At 57.3% G+C, this 21051-nt stretch overlaps 1 protein-coding gene across 1 annotated transcript in view; it reads right to left on the reverse strand.

Moving 5' to 3' along the window:
* Window positions 1-21051, reverse strand: part of LOC120393176 (translation initiation factor IF-2-like) — a 37207-nt gene that overhangs the window by 2330 nt on the left and 13826 nt on the right. The window contains exons 2-7 of the mRNA XM_039517748.1: window positions 11847-11968; window positions 10668-11239; window positions 7881-7975; window positions 7203-7241; window positions 6682-6785; window positions 4405-4468 (exon numbers count right to left, since the gene is read on the reverse strand). Of these exons, the coding sequence (XP_039373682.1) occupies window positions 4405-4468; window positions 6682-6785; window positions 7203-7241; window positions 7881-7975; window positions 10668-11239; window positions 11847-11968 (996 nt within the window). The remainder of the gene's footprint in view (window positions 1-4404; window positions 4469-6681; window positions 6786-7202; window positions 7242-7880; window positions 7976-10667; window positions 11240-11846; window positions 11969-21051) is intronic.

Genomic DNA, 21051 nt, shown 5'->3' on the forward strand with positions numbered 1-21051 from the left:
GGCCGTAGGTTCAATCGGGCCCTGGCTTGATATTCCCCCCTTCCTCTGCGCTGCCTTCCCGGTCCCCCTCGCCCACCACCAGGAGGAGCTGATGACCCAGCCCCCCTCAGCCCCGCCCCTCACCAGGTGGAGCTGGCTGATCTCGTCTTAGGAGAGGAAGCTGAGGATGCTCTCGATGGCCACGATGGACGGCCCCACCAGCACGTTGCTCTGAGGGAGCCGCTCCAAGGGCGCCGGGGAGAGGCGCGCCAAGCCCATGGCACCTCCTTCCCCTCCGACAGGAGCCGCTCCTCCGCCACCGCCGCCATCTTGGGCCCTGTCCCATGGATTGTACACACGCCTATTACATGTGCTGTACCTCATCCAGTGCACTACACGCCCCAACAACAACTACATGGGCAAAACAGGACAATCACTATGATTGCTAATGAACTCGCACAGAAAAACGGTGAGAGACAAGACCACCCTTATCTCTGAGCAAACACTTTTCACACAGCGATCACTCTGTATCTGCAGAAACAACAAGGAGTCCAGTGGCACCTTAAAGACTAAACAGATTTATTTGGGCATAAGCTTTTGTGGGTAAAAAACCCACTTCTTCAGATGCAACTGAAACCCACGAAAGCTTATGCCCAAATAAATCTGTTAGTCTTTAAGGTGCCACCGGACTCCTTGCTGTTTTTGTAGATACAGACTAACACAGCTACCTCCTGATACTTGACTCTGCATCTGGCCTCTCGATTCTCGTCCTCTAAGGAAACCTCTGCAACACCTTCAAAAGATGAGCCTGGGAGCTTAAATTCATAACTCTGCTAGACACGAAAAATCATGGACTCAAAGACACTGGATTTACGGCTCATTATAACAATCTGTTACCCACTAACCCACCTTTTTGGTGCTATAACTGCAGAGGTGTTAATAGACTACTTCACTATGAATGGGTCCCTTGTTAATTAATTCCTTATACTAAACAATCTGCTGTTCCACCTTGTATTAAGCTGTTACACCTGAGAACCTTTCCCAGATCTGAAGAAGAGCTCTGTGTACGCTAGCAAGTTATCAGAATCATAAAATATCAGGGCTGGAAGGGACCTCAGGAGGTCATCCAGTCCAACCCCCTGCTCAAAGCAGGACCAATTCCCAGACAAATTTTTACCCCCGTTCCCTAAATGGCCCCCTCAAGGATTGAGCCCACAACCCTGGATTTGGCAGGCCAATTTGTCTCTCTCACAGAGAAGTGGGTGCAATAAAACAATGGTTCTCAACGAGGGGTACGTGCACCCCTGGAGGTACACAGGGGTCTTCTGAGGGTACGTCAACTCATCTAGATATTTGCCTAGTTTTACAACACGCTACATAAAAAGCACCAGCAAAGTCAGTACAAACTAAAATTTCATACAATGACTTGTTTATACTTCTCTATATACTATAAGTACAATATTTTACTATGTGGTAAAAATGAAAATGAAGCAATTTGTCAGAACTATTGGCTGTGACACATATTTTTAGGTCTGATTTTGTAATCAAGTCATTTTTAAGTGAGGTGAAACTTGGGGTACTCAAGACAAATCAGACTGCTGAAAGGGGTACAGTTGTCTGGAAAGGTTGAGAGCCACTGCAATAAAAGATATTACCTCACCTGCCTTGTCTCTCTGATACCCTGGACCAACCCGGCTACCACAACAAGGCAAACAACCCATAGTTATGTCAAATATTCAAGATCCATTTAACTCCAATGCCTGAAGACCATTTTGGAGAAAGGACAGCACTGTTAAAACATCAGCACCCCCACAGAAGAAACATCCCAAAATCTTCCCATAGATTCTCCAGCCTACACCAGGAAAACCCAGATCTGACATTCCCAACCTTTTTAAGGTGGAAAAAACATGGAGAAAATCTCCAAAATTCACTATAAATGTGTGTGAGGGGACAAGCCCCATTTCTGGTTTTTAAACCCCTTTGTGGGTCACTTTGAAAGGGGAAGGCTCACACCCAGCCAGGCTCACACCCGGAATCAGGCTCCAAACAGCTGCTGAGGCCGAGGGGGTGCTGGGTGTGACCCATTGTGGTGCAGATTCAGAACCAAGGCCAAGCTCAGGGAAGGCTGGAGGCTGTTCCCATAGACCCCCTCCCCCAAACCATCGCACTGTGAAAAGACTAGATTCCAGCACACACACTAAAAGGTTCTAATCTAGCAGGGAAAAGCAGAACAAGAAGGTTTGGAAGCTGAGGCCAGACAAATTCCAATTAGAAATAAAGGCACAAAACTTTAACAGTGTGAGAGCCATTAACCACTGGAACCAACTACCAAGGCAAGCGATGGATTCTCTGTCTCCTGATGGCTTCAGATCCAGCCCAGATCCCTTTCCTGGGAGATGCTTTAGCCAAACTCAGGTTATTGGGCTCAGTGCAGCAGTGAGAGGATGGAATTTAGCAGCTCGGCAGGATCACATCGCAATTGGCAAGTGTCAGTAAACGTCACTGTCACCGCGCATCCACCAACCAATGAAAAACGTTTCCATTGAGCATCAAAAATTACAGGAGGCAAAGAAAGAAAAATGTTGCTTAAGAATTCACTGGCGTTTGATTTCAGGCTATTTACTTTGTATCATTTGACATATGTGGACAACTAGGTTTTAACAGTGATAAAACTAACTTCAAATCTCAGCCTCTAAGGTCACTACATAATTGTCCGGCCCTCTCCAATCATTTTCTACACGTGTGAAAATTGTAAACAATAGAAACGCTTAAACCCCGTCACTTTGGAAAACTGTCAACACTGAAATGGATAAAAATTGAAAAAATGCGTAAAAGAAAAACAACATGATCCATCAAAATTACAAAACACCAACAATCGAGGTCTGCCAAACCTCGCTGTATGGGAGGTCAGCCCAGATTTAATGGTCTCTTCCTGGTCTTAAACTCAAGGAGAAGCATCGGTTTCTTTTTAAGGAAGTTAGAGGGTGTCTTTACAAGCTAGCACATCACGGGACTTTTATCCTGCAGCCTCCTTGGAATGCACGCGACAGGGCAGAGTTCAGACCTAATCCCCTTGCACTCTGCAGGGCCTTGGAAATCGTGCCATTGCTGTCCATTAAAGGGGCAGGATGGCCCAATGGTTAGAGAACTTGGGAGCTGCATCATCTCTTCCCTGCGCTGTCACTGCCCCTGTGTGACCAGCCATCCCCGTGCCTCACTGCCCCATCTGTACAATGGGTATAACGGCCCGGCCCTGCCCCACAAGGCTGTGTGAGGATAAATCCACGGAAGATTGTGAGGTGCTCAACTACCACAGTGATGGGGGGAGAGAGGAGGGATAGACGGGAATGTGTGTATTGATTTCCACCTGCAGGATGTATTTTAAGGTTACATTGGACTCCACTGATTCTGCCCCTGGGGATTTTAATCGACTGTAGAACTGCCTCAAGAAAGAGACAGATAAGGGGTTGTGGGGAGAAGCACATTTGCTGAACGCCTCTGCTCAAGAGAACGGCAGCGAAATATTTCACGATGCTACTATTTAAAGCTGCCTGTCATTAGGGTTCAGGGTTAACAGTCCACCAAGCTCACCCATTTCAGGCTGCTGGCAGATGCTGCTCAGCCCGTTGCCCCCTGTCCCCTTTCGGGCGGCTCTCTGCACCCATCAGGTTGACCAGAGTCTTTAGGGGAAGCTCCAGGACCCCCCAAAGGCTCCATCAATTGTGTCAGAGTCAGTCCAAGGCACACCAGGGATGCAGCAGCTGAACCAAAGGAGAGACCCCACATCCCAATGGTGCGCGATGGGCTCTTGGCAGGCTGCCCCAGGCTGGGTGGCAGCTCCGCCCCCCAAGGACACAGCAACCAGTCATGCCTGCGGGAAGAGCCACAGGGCACCCAGCCTGCGCCAGGGTGAGGGAGCCCTGGGCAGGGCCGAGCAGAGCACCAGGGACCTGAAGAGATGGAAACACACAGGAGAGCCGGCCCCGGGGCCTTGCCAGGCAACAGGCCATGCGGACTGGAGCATGGCACTGCAGGCAGCTCAGCACACAGCTACGCCAACCCCCCCAGCCCTGGCACAGAGTAACCTGCCAGTGCCTCCCTCGGCTCTCAGGGGACTGCCCCCACACACACACCATAGCCTGCCTAGAGACCCTAGGAAGAAATCACCCCACCGCTCCCCCAAACTGCAAGGGGACAGAGATCAGCACCCCACGACCAGCCCTCAAACTCATTGCAGGAAGCAACCACGCCCCTTCCCAGCCCTGCTGAAATGCCAGGGCTACCTCCACTCCGAACAGTGCAGGGGACACCAGGTCCCTCCCGCCTCCTGCCCCACGGCCCCCACAACATGTCCCCCCCACACACACACCTGCCCCCCACCCTCCAGCGGTGCAGGTGAAACATTCACCCCCATCCGGTACTCACCAAGAAGAGGTACTGCAGACCATAAATTATAGAGTTTATTGTTAGTACGGGTTTCCAGTCCTCTCTGCGGGGCAGAAAAGAGCCATGAGTGAGGACCCTGCGGCCAAGCCCAGGAGAGGAGCGACACCACACTTGGGTGGCAGGGGATCATCCCAGGTTCTGACTGGGGAGGAGAGCCAGACAGGTGGCATGAGGGGGGAAGGAGGTTTTGGGGTGGGGATCACATCGGAATCTGACTGGGGGGTGGGGATCATGGAGATTATGGGAGGAGGGGTTGCCCCAAGACCTGTATGTAAGGAGAAGGGCAGTGCTGCTGAAGGGGAATCCCTCATATCCCTCCCCCATCCCTGCTCCCTGTGGGCAGACCACAGGGGATCCCCCATATTGCCCCCCCCAGCTCCATGGGGGTGGGCCACAGGGGATTCCCCCCGTGATGCTGTAGGATTGAAGATGACCATTTGTAGCAGTTGCTACCACTGTTATACAATTGCAACAAATCTTATACCGAGTCTATCATGTGAGGTGTCAATGGAAAAGTCAAATACAATTATCCTGGTTAAATCCACGGATCACCACGGCATCTGAAGGTGTGAAGACTGGCTAGTTATCTGTATCCCACATGCGTTTGTCCTTCGGGTAACACCCACAAGGTAGTTAACATTCAGTCTCCCCAGCCCATTGTGAATGGACTACTCAGAAGAACCAACTCTCTTCCGGAGGACACCTCAGAGCGCAAGGAGCCAGTGGCCAGCCCTGTGATTCAGTAAAACATGTAACGGCAGGTGATGTGGACATGTGATCTCAGACTCCATCTTTGTCCATACACACAGGCTCTAGGCTTTGTTTGGGACAGTAACTTTCCATACACATGGCAGAGGATATAAAAGGCACCTGAGACATCTCCAGTTTGCCTCTTTCCTCTAAAACAGAGGTGGGTAAACTACAGTCCGCGGGCCACATCCGGCCCGTGGGATCGTCCTGCCCAGTCTTTGAGCTCCCGGACGGGGAGGCTAGCCCCCAGCCCCTCTCCTGCTGTCCTCCCCCCCACCACAGCCTCGCCTCACCACACCACACTGCCAGCGCTCTGGCCCGCCGCAGGCTCCTGCGTGGCTGTCTCTGGCTGGGCAACAGGGCTGCAAGCTCCTGCCGCTCTGAGCAGCATGGTAAGGGGGCAGGGAGGGGTTGGATAAGGGACAGGAAGTCCCAGAGGGCAGTCAGGGGACAGGGGCCGGTTGGGTGGGGCAGAGATTCGGGCGGGGGCAGGGAGATCGGGGTGGTGGGGTTGGATAGGCATGAGAGTCCCAGGGGGCCTGTCGGGGGGCGGGGGTGTGAAGAAGAGGCAGGACGCACGCGGGGTTGGATAGGGGGTGGGGGGGCTCCCAGGATGGGGCAGTCAGGGGCCAGGGAGCAGTGGGGGTTGGATGGGTCAGGAGTTCTGAGGGGGGCAGTCACAAGGCGAGAAGTGGGAGGGGGCGGATGGGGGCAGGGGCCAGGCTGTTTGGGGGGCACAGCCTTCCCTACCCGGCCCTCCGTACAGTTTCGCAACCCAATGTGGCCCTCGGGCCAAAAAGTTTGCCCTCCCCTGCTCTAAGAGGAGCATTTTGAACAACGGACCGAGGACCGTCCAATCTTTTGGATGTTACCAGAGAGACTTTCCAAGCCAGCCGTCTATTCCATCACTGCTACGAGCCTGTGGTCAGGACTTCGCAATCATTTGTATGTATACGATCGTTTAACCATTTATAACTATTCTTTTTATTAATACATTCTCAGTTAGTTTACTAAGGATTGGCTGACAGAGTGATACCCGGGTAAGATCTGAGATACATTCTGACCCGGTGTGGGACTGGTGGAACCTCACACAGGGTGAATTGGGTTTTCAGTAACCTTTCACTATATCAGACCAGTTTGTTGGGATGGGAACCACTGGCTGGAACGCCTATAAGAGGGCTGTGTTGGGTTTCTTATTAACCGGTGTGGTATTGCAGCTCATTTGCTACTGGTTTGGTGAATCTACCTGTAGTTAAAACCACCAGTTTTTGGCATGTGCCTGCCCTGTTTCTTGCAGTCTGCTCTGAGCGTGCACTCTCAGTGAGGTCCATTCTAGGCACCGGGTCACACCCCATATCTCCCCACCCCCGATCTGTGTAGGTGGGGCAGGGAAGGATCCTGATGCTGGAGAGGGGCCGCCCTCCTCCCCGATCTGCGTGGGTGGGGCAATCCCCAGACCGGCCTGGGGATAGCAGTGAGAGTGGGGCGGCCGGGTGCGCTCCCTACCTGAGGATATTTAGGCAGACGTTGCCCTCTAGGTCTATGTTGGGGTGGTACACCATGGTCTCACACTTCACCTTGGGAGGGTCATGAGGGTAGCCTTGGCCTACCTGCAGACAGACAGACAGATAGGAGAGTCATTCCCAAGGCCCCCCCACAGTAGAGCAGCTGGGCCCAGACTCCCTGAACCCACCAACTCACAGGAGCTCTGGAATCCCCCCCACCCGTAGTGCTGCTCCCTCCGCAGCAGGAAGGCACAATCGGCCCGGACTCCTGGGTCCTCTTGCCAGCTCTGGGGGACTGTGGGCATGTCCCCAGCTTCCTGAACAGACACAGCACCTTCCTCCCTCCCAGGAGAGGGGACACCAGATTCGTGGGGCCGACACTCCCTCCTTGGCTCTCACACAGCGCGAAGAGAGTCCAACACGGGGAAGCCCCAAGGGCCCCCCTTTCCCCCCCAGCCGGGCAAGGCTCCTGTGCAAATCAAGGCTCCTGTGCAAATCCCCAGAGGCAGGGAAGGGACTTACCTTAAAACTGAAGACAAACTTCCCCCCTTTATAGAAACCCTGAAAGAGAAAAGACCTTCAGCAAGGGAGGATCCTCATGGGGGCCCCCCAGCACCCCAAGGGGCCTGGCCTCAGCCTGGCCCCATGGAGCCAAGTGCAGGGTAACAGAGATGCAGCAGCTAGGGGGTCTGATCACACTCCCTCCACGTGCCATTCAGCTCAGCTGGCATTGTGGGGCCTGATCCAGGGTGGGGTTGAGGGACACTGGCAGCGCTGTGGTGAGCGAGCTGGGATAGCAGTGGGGGGGATAGTCAGGAATGAGGGGCACCAGCAGGGCTGGATCTGGGGCTGGGACAGCAGAGGCATGTGCAGAGCCATCAATCTTTTGCAGCCCCTGCCCCCATCTCACTCCCCGGAGTACTGGCTCGGGCTCCAGCACCCCATCACCTCATGCACACGGAGGTGCCGCCCAGCTGCCTCTCCCCCCTCCCAGGTCTGCTGTAGCACCAGCTGTGCCCCTGGCAGCCTGGGCCTGGGCCAGCAGGAAGCAGCAACCAGAGTCTGGGCACAGGCTGAGCCCATCAGCTGAGCAGCAGCTGGGGCTTCCCCGGGAGCAGGAAGAGAAAGTCAAGTCCCGGCATGCAGGACTCCCTGCTCTCCACCCACATGCGGGACCCCCTCTCCATCCGCCCCCCTCACCTCGTCAGGGCAGATAACTAGCTTGAAGTTGAGGAGGTCGTCCTGGTCGGAGAAATCTATTTCGCATGTTTTCGGCAAATTCAGTTCGTTAATATCTGGGAGGCAGGAGGGAAGCAGGGAGAGATGGGTCAGTTCAGAGGATAACCCCAGATCCCTCCCCCCACGGAGGAGCTCCATGCCCACCGCACTCTCCATAGGGGGCAGATCTCTGGATCAGAAAGGGGCATTGCAACAGTGGGTGGGACAATCCTGACCTGCCCCCCAACCCAGGAGGGAGACAGACCTGGGGCCTCCTACTAACTCCTTTTCACTGGAGGTCCATGATACTCTGGCTGGGGTCAGGACACTGGCTCTCAGGGAGCAGACTGGGGGAAGTGCCATATTGAGAGCAGCCCCCGGGCACTCAGCCCTGCCCCACAGCCCTGCCCAGGCCCTACTCACACAACAGGACGAGCTAAGACTGTGTCCCAGCTCAGCCTGGCGCCGGGTCTCCAACTGCCCTCCCTCATGGGACGGGGCCCCAGCAGGATCAGGCCCATGGTGATGGGCGATGCACAGAAACGTGCCAGGGAGGGGGCACACGTTCCCAACAGGACATAGGCTGAACCTCACTGGGCACGTCCCCGGAGCACAGCCAGGATCCCCCATCAGCTCACGATGGGGCAGAGGGAGCCAAGGGCACTGACCTGCCCCCTCTGGAAGAGTGGATTGGAGCTCCAGACTGGGACACAAGCAAATGGGGATGGACCCTGGTATCTTTCTGGGCACAGCCAGAAGTGGGGAAAACCCAGGTTTCTGCCCTGTGCAGACTCTTGCACAGCTGGCGCTGCCTGCAGGTGTGCCTGATTTGTTATGTGGTGGGATTTGCATCAGAGACCCCCAGTGGGTTCACCCCTCCTCCCATGAACATGGGTTCCCATTGGGTGGGGCTCCCATCCCCGCCAGGGAAACCCCAGGAGACCCACACACACACAGGGGAGGTCCTCTTTCCCTGCTGAGGAACCCCGGGAGCCACACACACACACTGGGGGCCCCCGCCCCCACCAGGGAAACCCCATGAGACCCTCCATGTCTAAGGACCTCCACAAGAACGCCCCCATATTGAGTCCTGCCACACTGGCCATCCCCTCGCCTGTTCCCACCCCTCCAGTGAATATTCCTCTCCCTGTTGCATTGAGAAGCCCTCCCCAGCATGTGTGTAGGCGGGGGCATCTCAGTATGCATGTCTTGGGGAGGCTGTATGAACCCTCAGCAGTGAAGAGCATGGGCCCCATTGGGGAAGACCTCCATGGAGGGGTGGCGCTCAGAGAAAGTGGTGGAGGGGGGAGCAGAGCAGTGATCCCTTTAATTTTTCCCACTCCTGACTGGTCCCCAGGCAGATTCCCATAGTACCTGCCTGGTGCTAAATAGGCTGCTGCTCGGCCACACGGCTTACAGGGAACTTAGGAGCAGAGCCCCAGTGGGGGTAGATGAGCAGGAAGCCCTTTTGGAGGAGGAGGGATTTCCCCATTCCCCAGCAGGAGGATCACCGGGCTCATGGGATTCTGTAATGGGCAGGAGAACGTGGAGGTCTGCCCAAGATGTGAGCAGGGGATGCCGGGCCCCCACAGCATAGAGGGGTTTTCACTCATTGGGGGGGAGTAGCCACCTTCCAGTGTGCGTGTAGGATTGGGGAATCTTCCCATTGTGCTCCCCCCCATTGCGAGGCATCTATGGGGTCTGAGCGCGGGTGCCTCCCAATGAGTGGATGGGGTCTCTCCCCACCAATACAGGCTCTAGGTGGGGGCGCAGAGTGGAGGAAGGAGGCTGGCACCCCACTCCCAGCACCCACCTGAACCAGGCAGTACCTTTTCACTGAAGGTGGGGGGGGGGGATCTGTGGATCGCCCCAGGATTTGCACCAGCTAGTACGTTTCTGAGTGGGGTTTCCCTTGTGTCTGGGCGGGTCTCTCCCCTAGGAGCAGCATCAGCTGGGTTACACCTTTTGAGCTGAGGGGATCTGGGCCCATCCTAGTGGTACCAGTAGGTGGGTCTGGGCCAGATGGTGGTCAGGGAATCTGGACCAGGCCAGATAGTACCAGGCCAGATAGTACCAGTAGGTTAGGGCCAGACAATATTGGGACCGGGAGGTACCAGGTCAGGTGGATAGAAAATTTGGACCAGGGAGGGGGCTGGTACCAATCAAGATTTGGGCCAGGCCAGACAGTACCATGCCAGGTATTGCCAGGGTCAGAGCATCCGGGCTGGATCTGAACTGGGCCGTACCGAAGTGGGGGGCGGGGCGGGGTCTAGGCCGGGCAGTTCCCCACGAGGGTCTGGTCTGGGCAGTATCGGGATGGGGGTAGAGAGATCTAGGCCGGGCGGTACCGGGGAGGGAGAAACGAAGGGGATCTGGGCCAGTCGGTGCGGTACCGGACCGAAGTGGTAGGGGAGGGACCTGGGCCGGGCGGTACCAGGGAGGCTGGGCTGGGCCGGGCGGTACCGGGCCGGGGGAGGGACCTGGGCCGGGCGGTACCAGGAGGGGGAGGGACCTGGGCCGGGCGGTACCAGGGAGGGGGGGGACCTGGGCCGGGCGGTACCGGGCCAGAGGTGGGGAGGGACCTGGGCCGGGCGGTACCAGGAGGGGGCTGGGCTGGGCTGGGCCGGGCGGTACCGGGCCAGAGGGGGACCTGGGCCGGGCGGTACCAGGGAGGGGGGGGCTGGGCCGGGCGGTACCGGGCCGGGGGGGGGGGGAAGGGACCTGGGCCGGGCAGTACCAGGGAGGGGGGGGGGCTGGGCCGGGCGGTACCTTTCTGGATGCGGAGCTGCGCGGCCGACGCCTTCTGGCTGCTGCCCTTGGGGCCTCCGGCCGATTCCTCCTCCTTCTTCTGCTGCTTCAGCGAGAACAGCTTGATCAGCCTGCCGGGCGGGCCGGGCCGGGAGCCCGGGCGGGCCCGGGGGGCGGGGCTCGGCGCGGCCTGTGCGGGGTCCCGGCGCTGGGCCGGGTCGGTCGCTCGCTGCTGCCGGGCCCGGGGGGAAGCGGAGCGGGGCCGCCCAGGCTGCTGCCGCTGCGGGTGCGTCGGCAACGGCCGGCCCGCTCGGCTCCTTCCGGAAGGGCTTCGGCACTTTCCGGAAGCGCTTCGGCTGCTTCCGCCGCCGACGGATTGGACCTGGCTGCATTCCGTCCCGGGTCTGGGCCCCGCCCACTCCCAGCCTCGCCGCTTTCCGCCACAGCATCGGCACTTTCCGCCGGACGCCCGGCATCCTACGTCAGACGCTCGGCACCGCCCACCCGGGGCTCGGCACTTTCCGCCACACGCTCGGCACTTTCCGCCGGGCCCTCGCCTTTCCGGTGCGGAGAAGACGCTGCGTTCCAAAAGGCTGGGGGCGGGGACCCGCGGGTCGGGTATGGTTCAGGGCGGAAGTCCGCGGGCCGCCATCTTTAGTGAGGGCAGAATGACTTCCGGTCCATGGGGTTTTTAGGGAGGCTGACGCTTCTGGGAGGGGAATTTGGAAGAATCCCGATCCCAAACGTGCCTCAGCCTGCTGGGAACCCAACCTCTGTATTATGGGGGATGGGGTCCTCTGGTCATTGTACTACCAAGGCTGGGGTCAGAGGTCACCAAACTCATGCCAACTGGCCGCCCATGCCAGGCCCACCGAGCTGTTACATGGCTGGAAGGCCCTGTGGCCGTCGGGGGAAGGGGGCGGCTGGGGGGACGACACAGCCGGAAGGCCCTGTGGCCGTCAGGGGAAGGGGGAGGCCACTGGGATGATACAGCCGGAAAGCCCTGTGGCTGTCGGGGGAAGGGGGCGGCCACGGGGATGACACTGCCAGAAGGCCCTGTGGCCGTCGGAAGGGGGCGGCCACGGGGACGATACAGCCAGAAGGCCCTTTGGCTGTCGGGGGACGGGGGCGGCCTGGGGGATGACACCGCCGGAAGGCCCTGTGGCCGTCGGGGGAAGGGGGCGGCCAGGGGGACGATACAGCCGGAAGGCCCTGTGGCCGTCGGGGAAGGAGCGGCCATGGGGATGACACAGCCGGAAGACCCTGTGGCCGTCGGTGGAACGGGGTGGCCACGGGGACGATACAGCTGGAAGGCCCTGTGGCTGGCAGGGGGATGGGGAGAGAAGGGGGCAGCAGTGGGTGTCGCACAGCCACCTAGTGCCATGGCCTTTGGGGATGGCAGGAGGTGGCCACAGGGATGACCCAGGAACTGCTCTGTGCCCACTGGCAGAGGGCACAAGGGAGGCATAAAGTTTTACAGGTAAATACATAACCGTCCAACAAAGGGTGGCATGTGAAGTACCTATTGGGAGCCAGTAGGCTACTGGTCATCATAATCATTCCGAAATGTACACCAAGATGATAATTTCTGTATCTGTACTGGCAAAGATGTTCTTAAAGCCATGGAGATCAGGCAGGACACCCAGAGGTGACATCTCCCTCGCTGGGCCTTACGTCTGTTCACTTCAGAAGTGTGATCTGTTCACATTACAGAGCCTGATACCCAGCATAAGGTTGTGAGATCTGCAAGAGAGAAAATGTACAAGAAAAACAAGGGGGGTGGGGGAGTGTTTGACTAAGATGAAAAAACTAGTTGGGTATATCTGGGAATGCCGAGGTGTCCCCTAAATCCATTATCTCGTGGACAAGCTGGCAGCATATTTCATTCCATGAGAAATGCATGGCCTGGCAGAACAATGCTGGAAGGTCTTTGTGCTGCGTTGTGCTCCAAAAGACATGAAAGTATCTAGTTAAATAAGTCTAGGCTGGGGCAGATAATTATTTTTTCTCAAGGTTCACATTTCTTGGGCAAGGTATTGTCAGGGTCCGGTTCCAGAGAAACAGTTTTCACACCGCAGATGCCCCTATTCAATGAACACATACAATGCTGTGTAATATACCCAGGGTAGTCGATGGGTGGACTGCAGGCAGTGGGCAGTTAGTGCTACGGGGGTGGGGGCTAAAGCAGTGACGGGCCAGGTGCTGGCAGGTTTGGGGGAGCTGGCACCCAGGGCTGACAAATCAGGGTGGCAGGTTTACCCCGTAAATGGAGCCCCACTCCTGAGAGACTGACAGTGGGAGCCCCTGCAGATGCCAGGGCTGACTTGTAACTCGGGGGGGAGGGGGGCAGGTGTCCCCCCAGTCCTCCCTAAATGGAGCCCCGGCAGGTGCAGGCACACAGGGGCTCGGGGCTTCACCTCCACAGAGTGCACCAGATCTTGGGGCTTCAGCCCCATGGAGAACGGTGGGGTTCGGGCTTCAGTCCTGCAGGGCACACAGGGGCTTCAACCGTGACCCCAGCGTGCCTGGCAGGGGCTGAAGCCCCAGCACCTTCACATGCCTGACGAGGCAGCCTGGGCTCCATTTATGGAAGGCCGGGGGGACACCTTCCCCCCGGTTATGAGTTAGGCCCGGGCGCCAGCTCCCCCAAGCCTGTCAGCACGCAACTACCTGCACTAGACACCAACTTCCCTGTCCTCAGGCACTGCCCCAGCTATTGGTTCACGGCCTATAGGAGCTGCGGAGCCGGCACTGGGGGGTGGGGAGGCAGCGTGCGGAAACCCACTGACTACCCCTGTGCCTACGAGCCGGAGGGATATGCCGGCCATTTCCAGGAGCTGCGCGGAGCCAGCCATTGCGGCCAACTGGACTTTTAACAGCCCGGTCACCGGTGCTGACCGGAGCCGCCAGGGACCCTTTTCGACCAGGCGTTCTGGTAAAAAACCAGACACCTGGCAACCCTAGCTGTTGTCTGTGGTCGCTCAGCCCCGTTTCAATAAGAAGGCCTCGTTTAATTCCTTGTTTGTGGGTTTCAGAGTAGCAGCCGTGTTAGTCTGTATCCGCAAAAAAAAACAAGAGTACTTGTGGCACCTTAGAGACCATAACAGATTTATTTGAGCATAAGCTTTCGTGGGCTACAACCCCACTTCATCGGATGCATGCAGTGGATGTTTGTGGGTGTAACCCAAAAGCTTTGCCTTTGAACGGCTGCTGCTACTTTGCCCAGGAACAGAGTAAAACGAGGGGCTCGGTTTGAAACAAGCCCCCCGGCCTGTGTAACGCTGGTGAGGGGGAGAGTTTCCAACCCCCTTGAACCCGCTAGGCCTGTGAGATCCTCTGCAAAGTGTAGCGTTTGGGAGGACAAGCTGAGGGCGAGGCGGGAGGCGGATGGGGGTTTGAGGAGAGATGGGCTGAGGCTGGGGCAGGGGGGTTGGGTAACAGGGCAGGAGCTGGGTGGGGACAGTGTTTGGAGAGGGAATGGGGTGGGGGGAGGGGCTCCACTGTCACAGAGTCAGGGTCAGCAGATGGGGTGGGGGGTGGGTATGTGTTTTCCTGCCAAAACTCTGGCTGAGCTGGGGGTGGGGGAACGAGGGGCAGGCGCAGCCCCCCAGCACCACCCATAGCCATGGGGCAGATTCACCCTGAAATGCTCATGAGCGGGGTACCCAGGTGCTCCACAACCCCTTAGGGCAGCTTCCATTGTGCTCCCTCTCCCCGCCCCAGGTCCTAACCCTTCAGCCTCAACCCCCGGCCCCCAATGTTCCCCCATATTCTCCCACCCCCATATTCCCTGCTCCCTGCACTGCCCCCTCCTTCCCAGCCCTAGTGGCCACCATTTTCCAGAGGGCAGCCTGGCACAAAGCCCACTGGGGCCACTGAGAGATGACGGCCATCTTAACTGAGGGGGGGGATAGGCATTTGAGAGGAAACAGGGCTGGGGATCAACCGATGGAGTTGTGAGGGGGGATGCTTGGGGGGGGTGAGATGGGATGGGTGGTGGTGGGGGGGGGAAGGGTTTGAGGGGGTCTAGTCCAGCAGCCCCTTCCTTCCAGCCGATCACCCTATTTCACCTTCCCCAACAGCCCCACCCTGGGCGGCACGGGAACCTCCTCTTCGGGGAGGCGCGTGAACCCCCCCTTTGGGGAGGCTCACCCCACCGGCCCCCACTTCCGCCTGAGGCCCCTCCGCCCTCCTCGCCCACTGGAGCCCGAGCTTCACTCCCCACCCGCCGACTATGGCTGGAGGAGCACCGCCCCCCCCTCCCCCAGCTGCCCTGACCCCTGGGCCGGCCCAAGCACCGGCCTGAGCTGAGCCACCGCCGGCCTCAGGGGGATCAAGGGCGGAGCCTCAGGGCAGAGCATGGGTGGGGCCATAGCCTGGGTTAGGCCCATGATACCCTCCACCCCGGAGCCCCTCCCCCATCCTTTGTTCTCTCACTGGCTGGTCAGGCCACCGGGGTCCTCTCTTCTCAGCTCTTTGTCCAGAACCGGTGGCCTGCCAACCTTGGGTGGGCCGCCCCAGTCACCAGGCCATTGTCTGGGGTCCCAGCTCCTAGGCAAGCCCACACCTGGTCCTCTTCAACAACAAACTGGGAGGAGTGGTAGATATGCTGGAGGGTTGGGATAGGATCCAGAGGGGCCTAGACAAGTTAGAGGACTGGGCCAAAAGAAACCTGATGAGGTTCAACAAGGACAAGTGCAGAGTCCTGCACTTAGTACGGAAGAATCCCAGCCACTGCTACAGACTAGGGACCAAGTGGCTGGGCAGCAGTTCTGCAGAAAAGGACCTAGGGGTTACAGTGGACGAGAATCTGGATATGAGTCAACAGTGTGCCCTTGTTGCCAAGAAGGCTAACGGCATTTTGGGCTGTATAAGTAGGGGCACTGCCAGCAGATCGAGGGACGTGATCATTCCCCTCTATTCGACATTGGTGAGGCCTCATCTGGAGTACTGTGTCCAGTTTTGGGCCCCACACTACAAGAAGGATGTGGAAAAAATGTCCAGCAGAGGGCAACAAAAAGGATTAGGGGGCTGGAGCACATGACTTATGAGGAGAGGCTGAGGGAACTGGGATTGTTTAGTCTGCAGAAGAGAAGAATGAGGGGGGATTTGATAGCTGCTTTCAACTACCTGAAAGGGGGTTCCAAAGAGGATGGATCTAGACTGTTCTCAGTGGTAGAAGATGACAGAACAAGGAGTAATGGTCTCAAGTTGCAGAGGGGGAGGTTTAGGTTGGACATTAGGAAAAACTTTCACTAGTAGGGTGGTGAAGCACTGGAGTGGGTTACCTAGGGAGGTGGTGGAATCTCCTTCCTTAGAGGTTTTTAAGGTCAGGCTTGACAAAGCCCTGGCTGGGATGATTTAGTTGGGAATTGGTCCTGCTTTGAGCAGGGGATTGGACTAGATACCTCCTGAGGTCCCTTCCAATCCTGATATTCTATGATTCTACGAAACCCTCTTCCACCACCTCCTTACACACACAGCACACAGGGGAAACTGAGGCACACACCGTAGTCATGCAAACCATTAAGAAAATCCCCCCTACTTCATCACAGAGTATGACTCTGCTAGGCAGCAAATCTGCTGCTCGTCCCCCTCTTGTTCCGTGCAGCTGGACACAGCCTAGGGGGAAGGCTCCAGAGCGGTTGGGGAGCAGCAGGTGACCAGTGGGGTCAGGGATTTAAGAAGGTCCATTGGACTATCTGGCCAGGCAGCTGAAGCACCTTTAATGCTGCCCCCAAGTCGCGTTGTCCCTGGTGTTACCCAGCAGTGTGTTACCCTCACCTCCCCACCGCTCTAACCATTAGACCGCTACCTTGCCCAGGCCAGGAATAGAGTCCCCTGATCCACAGCTTTCTACTGCCCTCTAGTCATTGAATGTAAGGTACTGGGTTGTGGCGGCTCTGGTCCATACCGCGGACCAGGATGTTAAAAGTCCCATTGGTGGTGCTGCCCAGCTAAAGCAGGCTAGTTCCTACCTGTTCTGACACCGTGTTGTGCCCCGGAAGCGGCCAGCAGCAGGTCCGGCTCCTAGGCAGGGGGGCCACGGAGCTCCGCGTGCTGCCCCCACCCTGAGCACCGGCTCCGCACTCCCATTGGCTGGGAACCAGCCAATGGAAGCTGGGTGGGGGGCAGTGCATGCGGGTGAGAGCCGTGCAGAGCCGCTTGCGCACCTCTGCCTAAGAGCCGGACCTGCTGCTGGCTGCTTCTGGGGTGCAGCACGGTTCACGGTGCCAGGACAGGCAGGAAAAGACGGTTACTCACCGTAGTAACTGTTGTTCTTCGAGATGTGTTGCTCCTATCCATTCCAGTTAGGTGTGCGCGCCGCGTGTGCACGGCTCTTCGGAAGACTTTTACCCTAGCAACACTCGGTGGGTCGGCTGGGCGCCCCCTGGAGTGGCGCCGCTATAGCGCAGGATATATACCCCTGCCGACCCATCCGCTCCTCAGTTCCTTCTTGCCGGCTACTCCGACAGTGGGGAAGGAGGGCGGGTCTGGAATGGATAGGAGCAACACATCTCGAAGAACAACAGTTACTACGGTGAGTAACCGTCTTTTCTTCTTCGAGTGATTGCTCCTATGCATTCCAGTTAGGTGATTCCCAAGCCTTATGTAGGCGGTGGGGTCGGAGTTAGATGCTGCAGAATGCAAACTTCTGTGCCAAAGGCTGCATCATCTCTGGACACTTGGGCCAATGAGGCAAAGGTGTGTACTAGCTGCACGACACATCCCCTGAAAGGGTATGTGGGCCAAGAAGGCAGCAGGGAAGCCTGAGCCCTGGTGGAATGTGCAGTAAGGTGGCTCCATGGAACATGGGCTAAACACAGGAGGCAGATGCACCAGTCATCGAAGATGAAATCCTCTAGGAGGAGACAGGTATGTCCCTCGTCCGGTATGCCAGTACGATGAAGATTCGGGGGCGTTACGCAAGGGCTTTGTCCGCTCGATATAGATTGCGGACGCCCTATGGACGTCTAGGGAGGGCAATTGTTGCTCTCCTTGCGGTGAGTGTGGCTTCGGAAAGAAGACCGGAAGGAAGCTATCCTGGATGATATGAGAGGCTGACACCACCTTTAGGGAGGAAGGCCGGACACGGTCACAACTACACTTGTCCTTGAGAGACACAGTATACCGTGGGTCCATCGCGAGTGCCTGAAGCTCGGAGACTCGTCTGGCCGATGGAAAGGCTACAAAGAAGACTGTTCCAGGACAGGTATGCCAGCGAGCATGTCGTCAGTGTCCCGAATGGGCAATCGTAAAACTGGCGAGAACCAGGTTGAAGACCCAGGTTGTGGCGGGGGCCAACTGGGGGGGGGGGTAATACCGCTCCAAGTCCTTGAGGAATCTAGAAACCACAAGGCGTAAGAATACGGAGCGGCCACTCCCCGCTGGGTGGAAGGGAGAGATGGCTGCCAAGAGTGCCCTTAATGAGGGCTGCGCCATGTGCTGCTGTTTGAGACCAGAGGTAGTCCAAGACGGACTGGATCGGGACCTCGGCGGGAGAAACATTGTGCGTTTCGTAGCAGCAGGAGAAACGCTTCCACTCTGCGAGATACGTTAACCGAGTGGAGGATCTCCTATCACGCAGGAGAATCCTGTAGAGCCGAGGCAGAACAATGTAATTCGGATCGGTTTAGCCACACAGCAGCCCTGCTGTGAGGTGCAGGGATTACCAGTCTGGGTGGTGAAGCTTGCTGCGATCCCGCGAAATGGGGTGTGGGCCAAGAGGTAGGGAAATAGGGTTGGCTACCGACAGGGGTAGTGACCTGCTGTACCAGTGCTGCCTGGGATACGCTGGAGCGATCATGATCAGGTGCGCTCTGCCCCTGCGGAGTTTTAGCAGGGCCCTGCAAGCCAGCGGGAACGGTGGAAATTGGACAGCCGATGGCTCATCCACGGCATCAGAAACCTCTCCAAGACTGAGCCCGGGGAGAGGTCTTGGAATGAGGAGGACTTCTCTCTGTTTTCGCTCTCGCGGGAGCGAAGAGGGCTATGCGGGGAAAGACCCACTTCCGAAAAACGGAATGGATACCGTCCGGAGGGAATGACCACTTGTGAGACCGGAAGGATATGCTGAGGTGATCCGCCAGCTGAAAAGCCTGGCATACAAGGCAGACTGCTCCCAGCTCTCGGACACTGATGCGTAAGGCCAGCTCTTGGGCCGACCAAAGGCCGTGAGTGCGAAGCTGACCCAGGTGAGCACGCAGCCGAGAGATGGGGTTTCCGTCATGAGGGACCCCGAGGGGTGAATGGAACAGCATCCCTGGATACACCAGGGAGGGCACTGACTCTCGGTCGAGGGAGCCTAGGATGCTCAGGGGGAACGAGACGACCAGGGTGGTATCTCTGCCCGGGTGGTACACCAAGGTGAGCCATGATTGGAGTGGACAGAGGCGAAGCCTGGCATGTTTCGAAACAAACGCGCAGACAGCCATGTGACTCAGGAAACCTAGGCCTGGGCGAGCCAAAGTTGTCGGGAAGGTCCGTAGACCTTGTACAATTGTTACCACCGCATGAAACCAAGGCTGAGGTAAGCAGGCTCTGGTGAGATTGGAGTCCAGGGTGGCTCCAATGAATTCTATTCCCTGTGTGGGAACCAGAGTGGATTTTACCATTGATGATCAGGCCTAGACCTCGGAAAAGACGGTTACTCACCTGTAGTAACTGGTGTTCTTCGAGATGTGTTGCTCCTATCCATTCCAATGTAGGTGTGCGCGCCGCGCGTGCACGGCTCTTCGGAAGATTTTTACCCTAGCAACTCCGGCGGGTCGGCTGGGCGCCCCCTGGAGTGGCGCCACTATAGCGCAGGATATATACCCCAGCCGGCCCGTCCGCTCCTCAGTTCCTTCTTGCCGGCTACTCCGACAGTGGGGAAGGAGGGCGGGTCTGGAATGGATAGGAGCAACACATCTCGAAGAACACCAGTTACTACAGGTGAGTAACCGTCTTTTCTTCTTCGAGTGATTGCTCCTATGCATTCCAATGTAGGTGATTCCCAAGCCTTACCTAGGCGGTGGGGTCGGAGGTAGATGTCGCAGAATGCAAACTGCTAAGCCAAAGGCTGCATCAGCTCTGGACTGTTGGACCAAAGAGGCAATGGTCTGGATAGAGGACCAGGTAGTAGCACGACACATCCCCTGGAAGGGTATGTGAGCCAGGAAGGCAGCAGAGAAGCCTGAGCCCTGGTGGAATGTGCAGTAAGGTGGCGCTATGGAACATGGGCCAAAACACAGGAGGTGCGTATGCACAACATCATTGAAGATGAAATCCTCTAGGAGGAGACAGGTATGCCCTTCGTCCAGTATGCCGGTACGATGAAGGTTTTGGGGGCGTTATGAGAGGGCTCTGTCCGCTAGATGTAGATTGCAGACGCCCTACGGATGTCAAAAGGAGGGCAATTGTTGCTCTGCACCGGAAGGAAGATATCCTGGTAGATAAAAAAGGCAGACACCTCCGTAGGGAGGCAGGTCGGACGTGGTAATAACTGCCCTTGTCCTTAAGGAACACAGTATACCTTGGGCCTATTGTGAGAGTCTGAAGCTCGGAGACTCGTGTGGCCGCAGGAAAGGCTAGAGGAAAACTACCTTGCAGGACAGGTATATCAAGGGGCATGTTGACATTGGCTCGAAGAGGGCAGTCATAAAACTGGGTAGAACCAGAATGAAGAGCCAGGTTTAAGGCGGGGCCCCACTGGGGGGGTGTATAAACGCTCCAAGCCCTGAGGAACCAGGTGGAATGGAGCGGGATCTCGGCGGGAGAAACATTGCGCGTTTCGGAGCGGCATGGGAAAGGCTTCCACTCGGCCAGATACTTGAACCGAATGGACGATTGTCTACCACCCCGGAGAATCTCGCAGAACCGAGGCCGAACAACGTAACTCGGATCGGTTTAACCACGCAGGAGCCCTGCTGTGAGGTGCCGGGATTACAAGACCGGGTGGTGAAGGTTGTCGTGATTCCGCGTCATGGGGTCTGTGCCAAGAGGGTTGCTACCGACAGGTGTAGCAACATGGTGTGCCAGTGCTGCCCAGGTTACACTGGAGCGATCCCAATCAGGGGCGCTCTGCCCCTGCGGAGTTTGAGCAGGACCTCGTGAACCAGCGGGGACAGTGGACAGCGTACGGCAGATGGCTGATCCACAGCCTCAGGAAACTCCTCCAAGACCGAGCCTGGGGAGAGGCCTTGGAACGAGGAGAGTTTCTCTCTCTCTTTCCGTTCTTGCGAGAGCGAGGAGGGCTACGCGGGGGAAGACCCACTTCTGGAAAACGGAATAGATAAAGACGGGAGGAAACCACCACTTGTGAGACAGGAAGGATCTGCTGAGACGATCTGCCAGCTGAATCGCCTGGTACACAAGGCAGACTGCTCTCAGCTCTTGGACATTGATGTGGAAGGCCAGGTCTTGC

Source organism: Mauremys reevesii, unplaced genomic scaffold (genome assembly GCF_016161935.1).
Source record: "Mauremys reevesii isolate NIE-2019 unplaced genomic scaffold, ASM1616193v1 Contig16, whole genome shotgun sequence".
NCBI lineage: Eukaryota > Metazoa > Chordata > Testudines > Geoemydidae > Mauremys > Mauremys reevesii.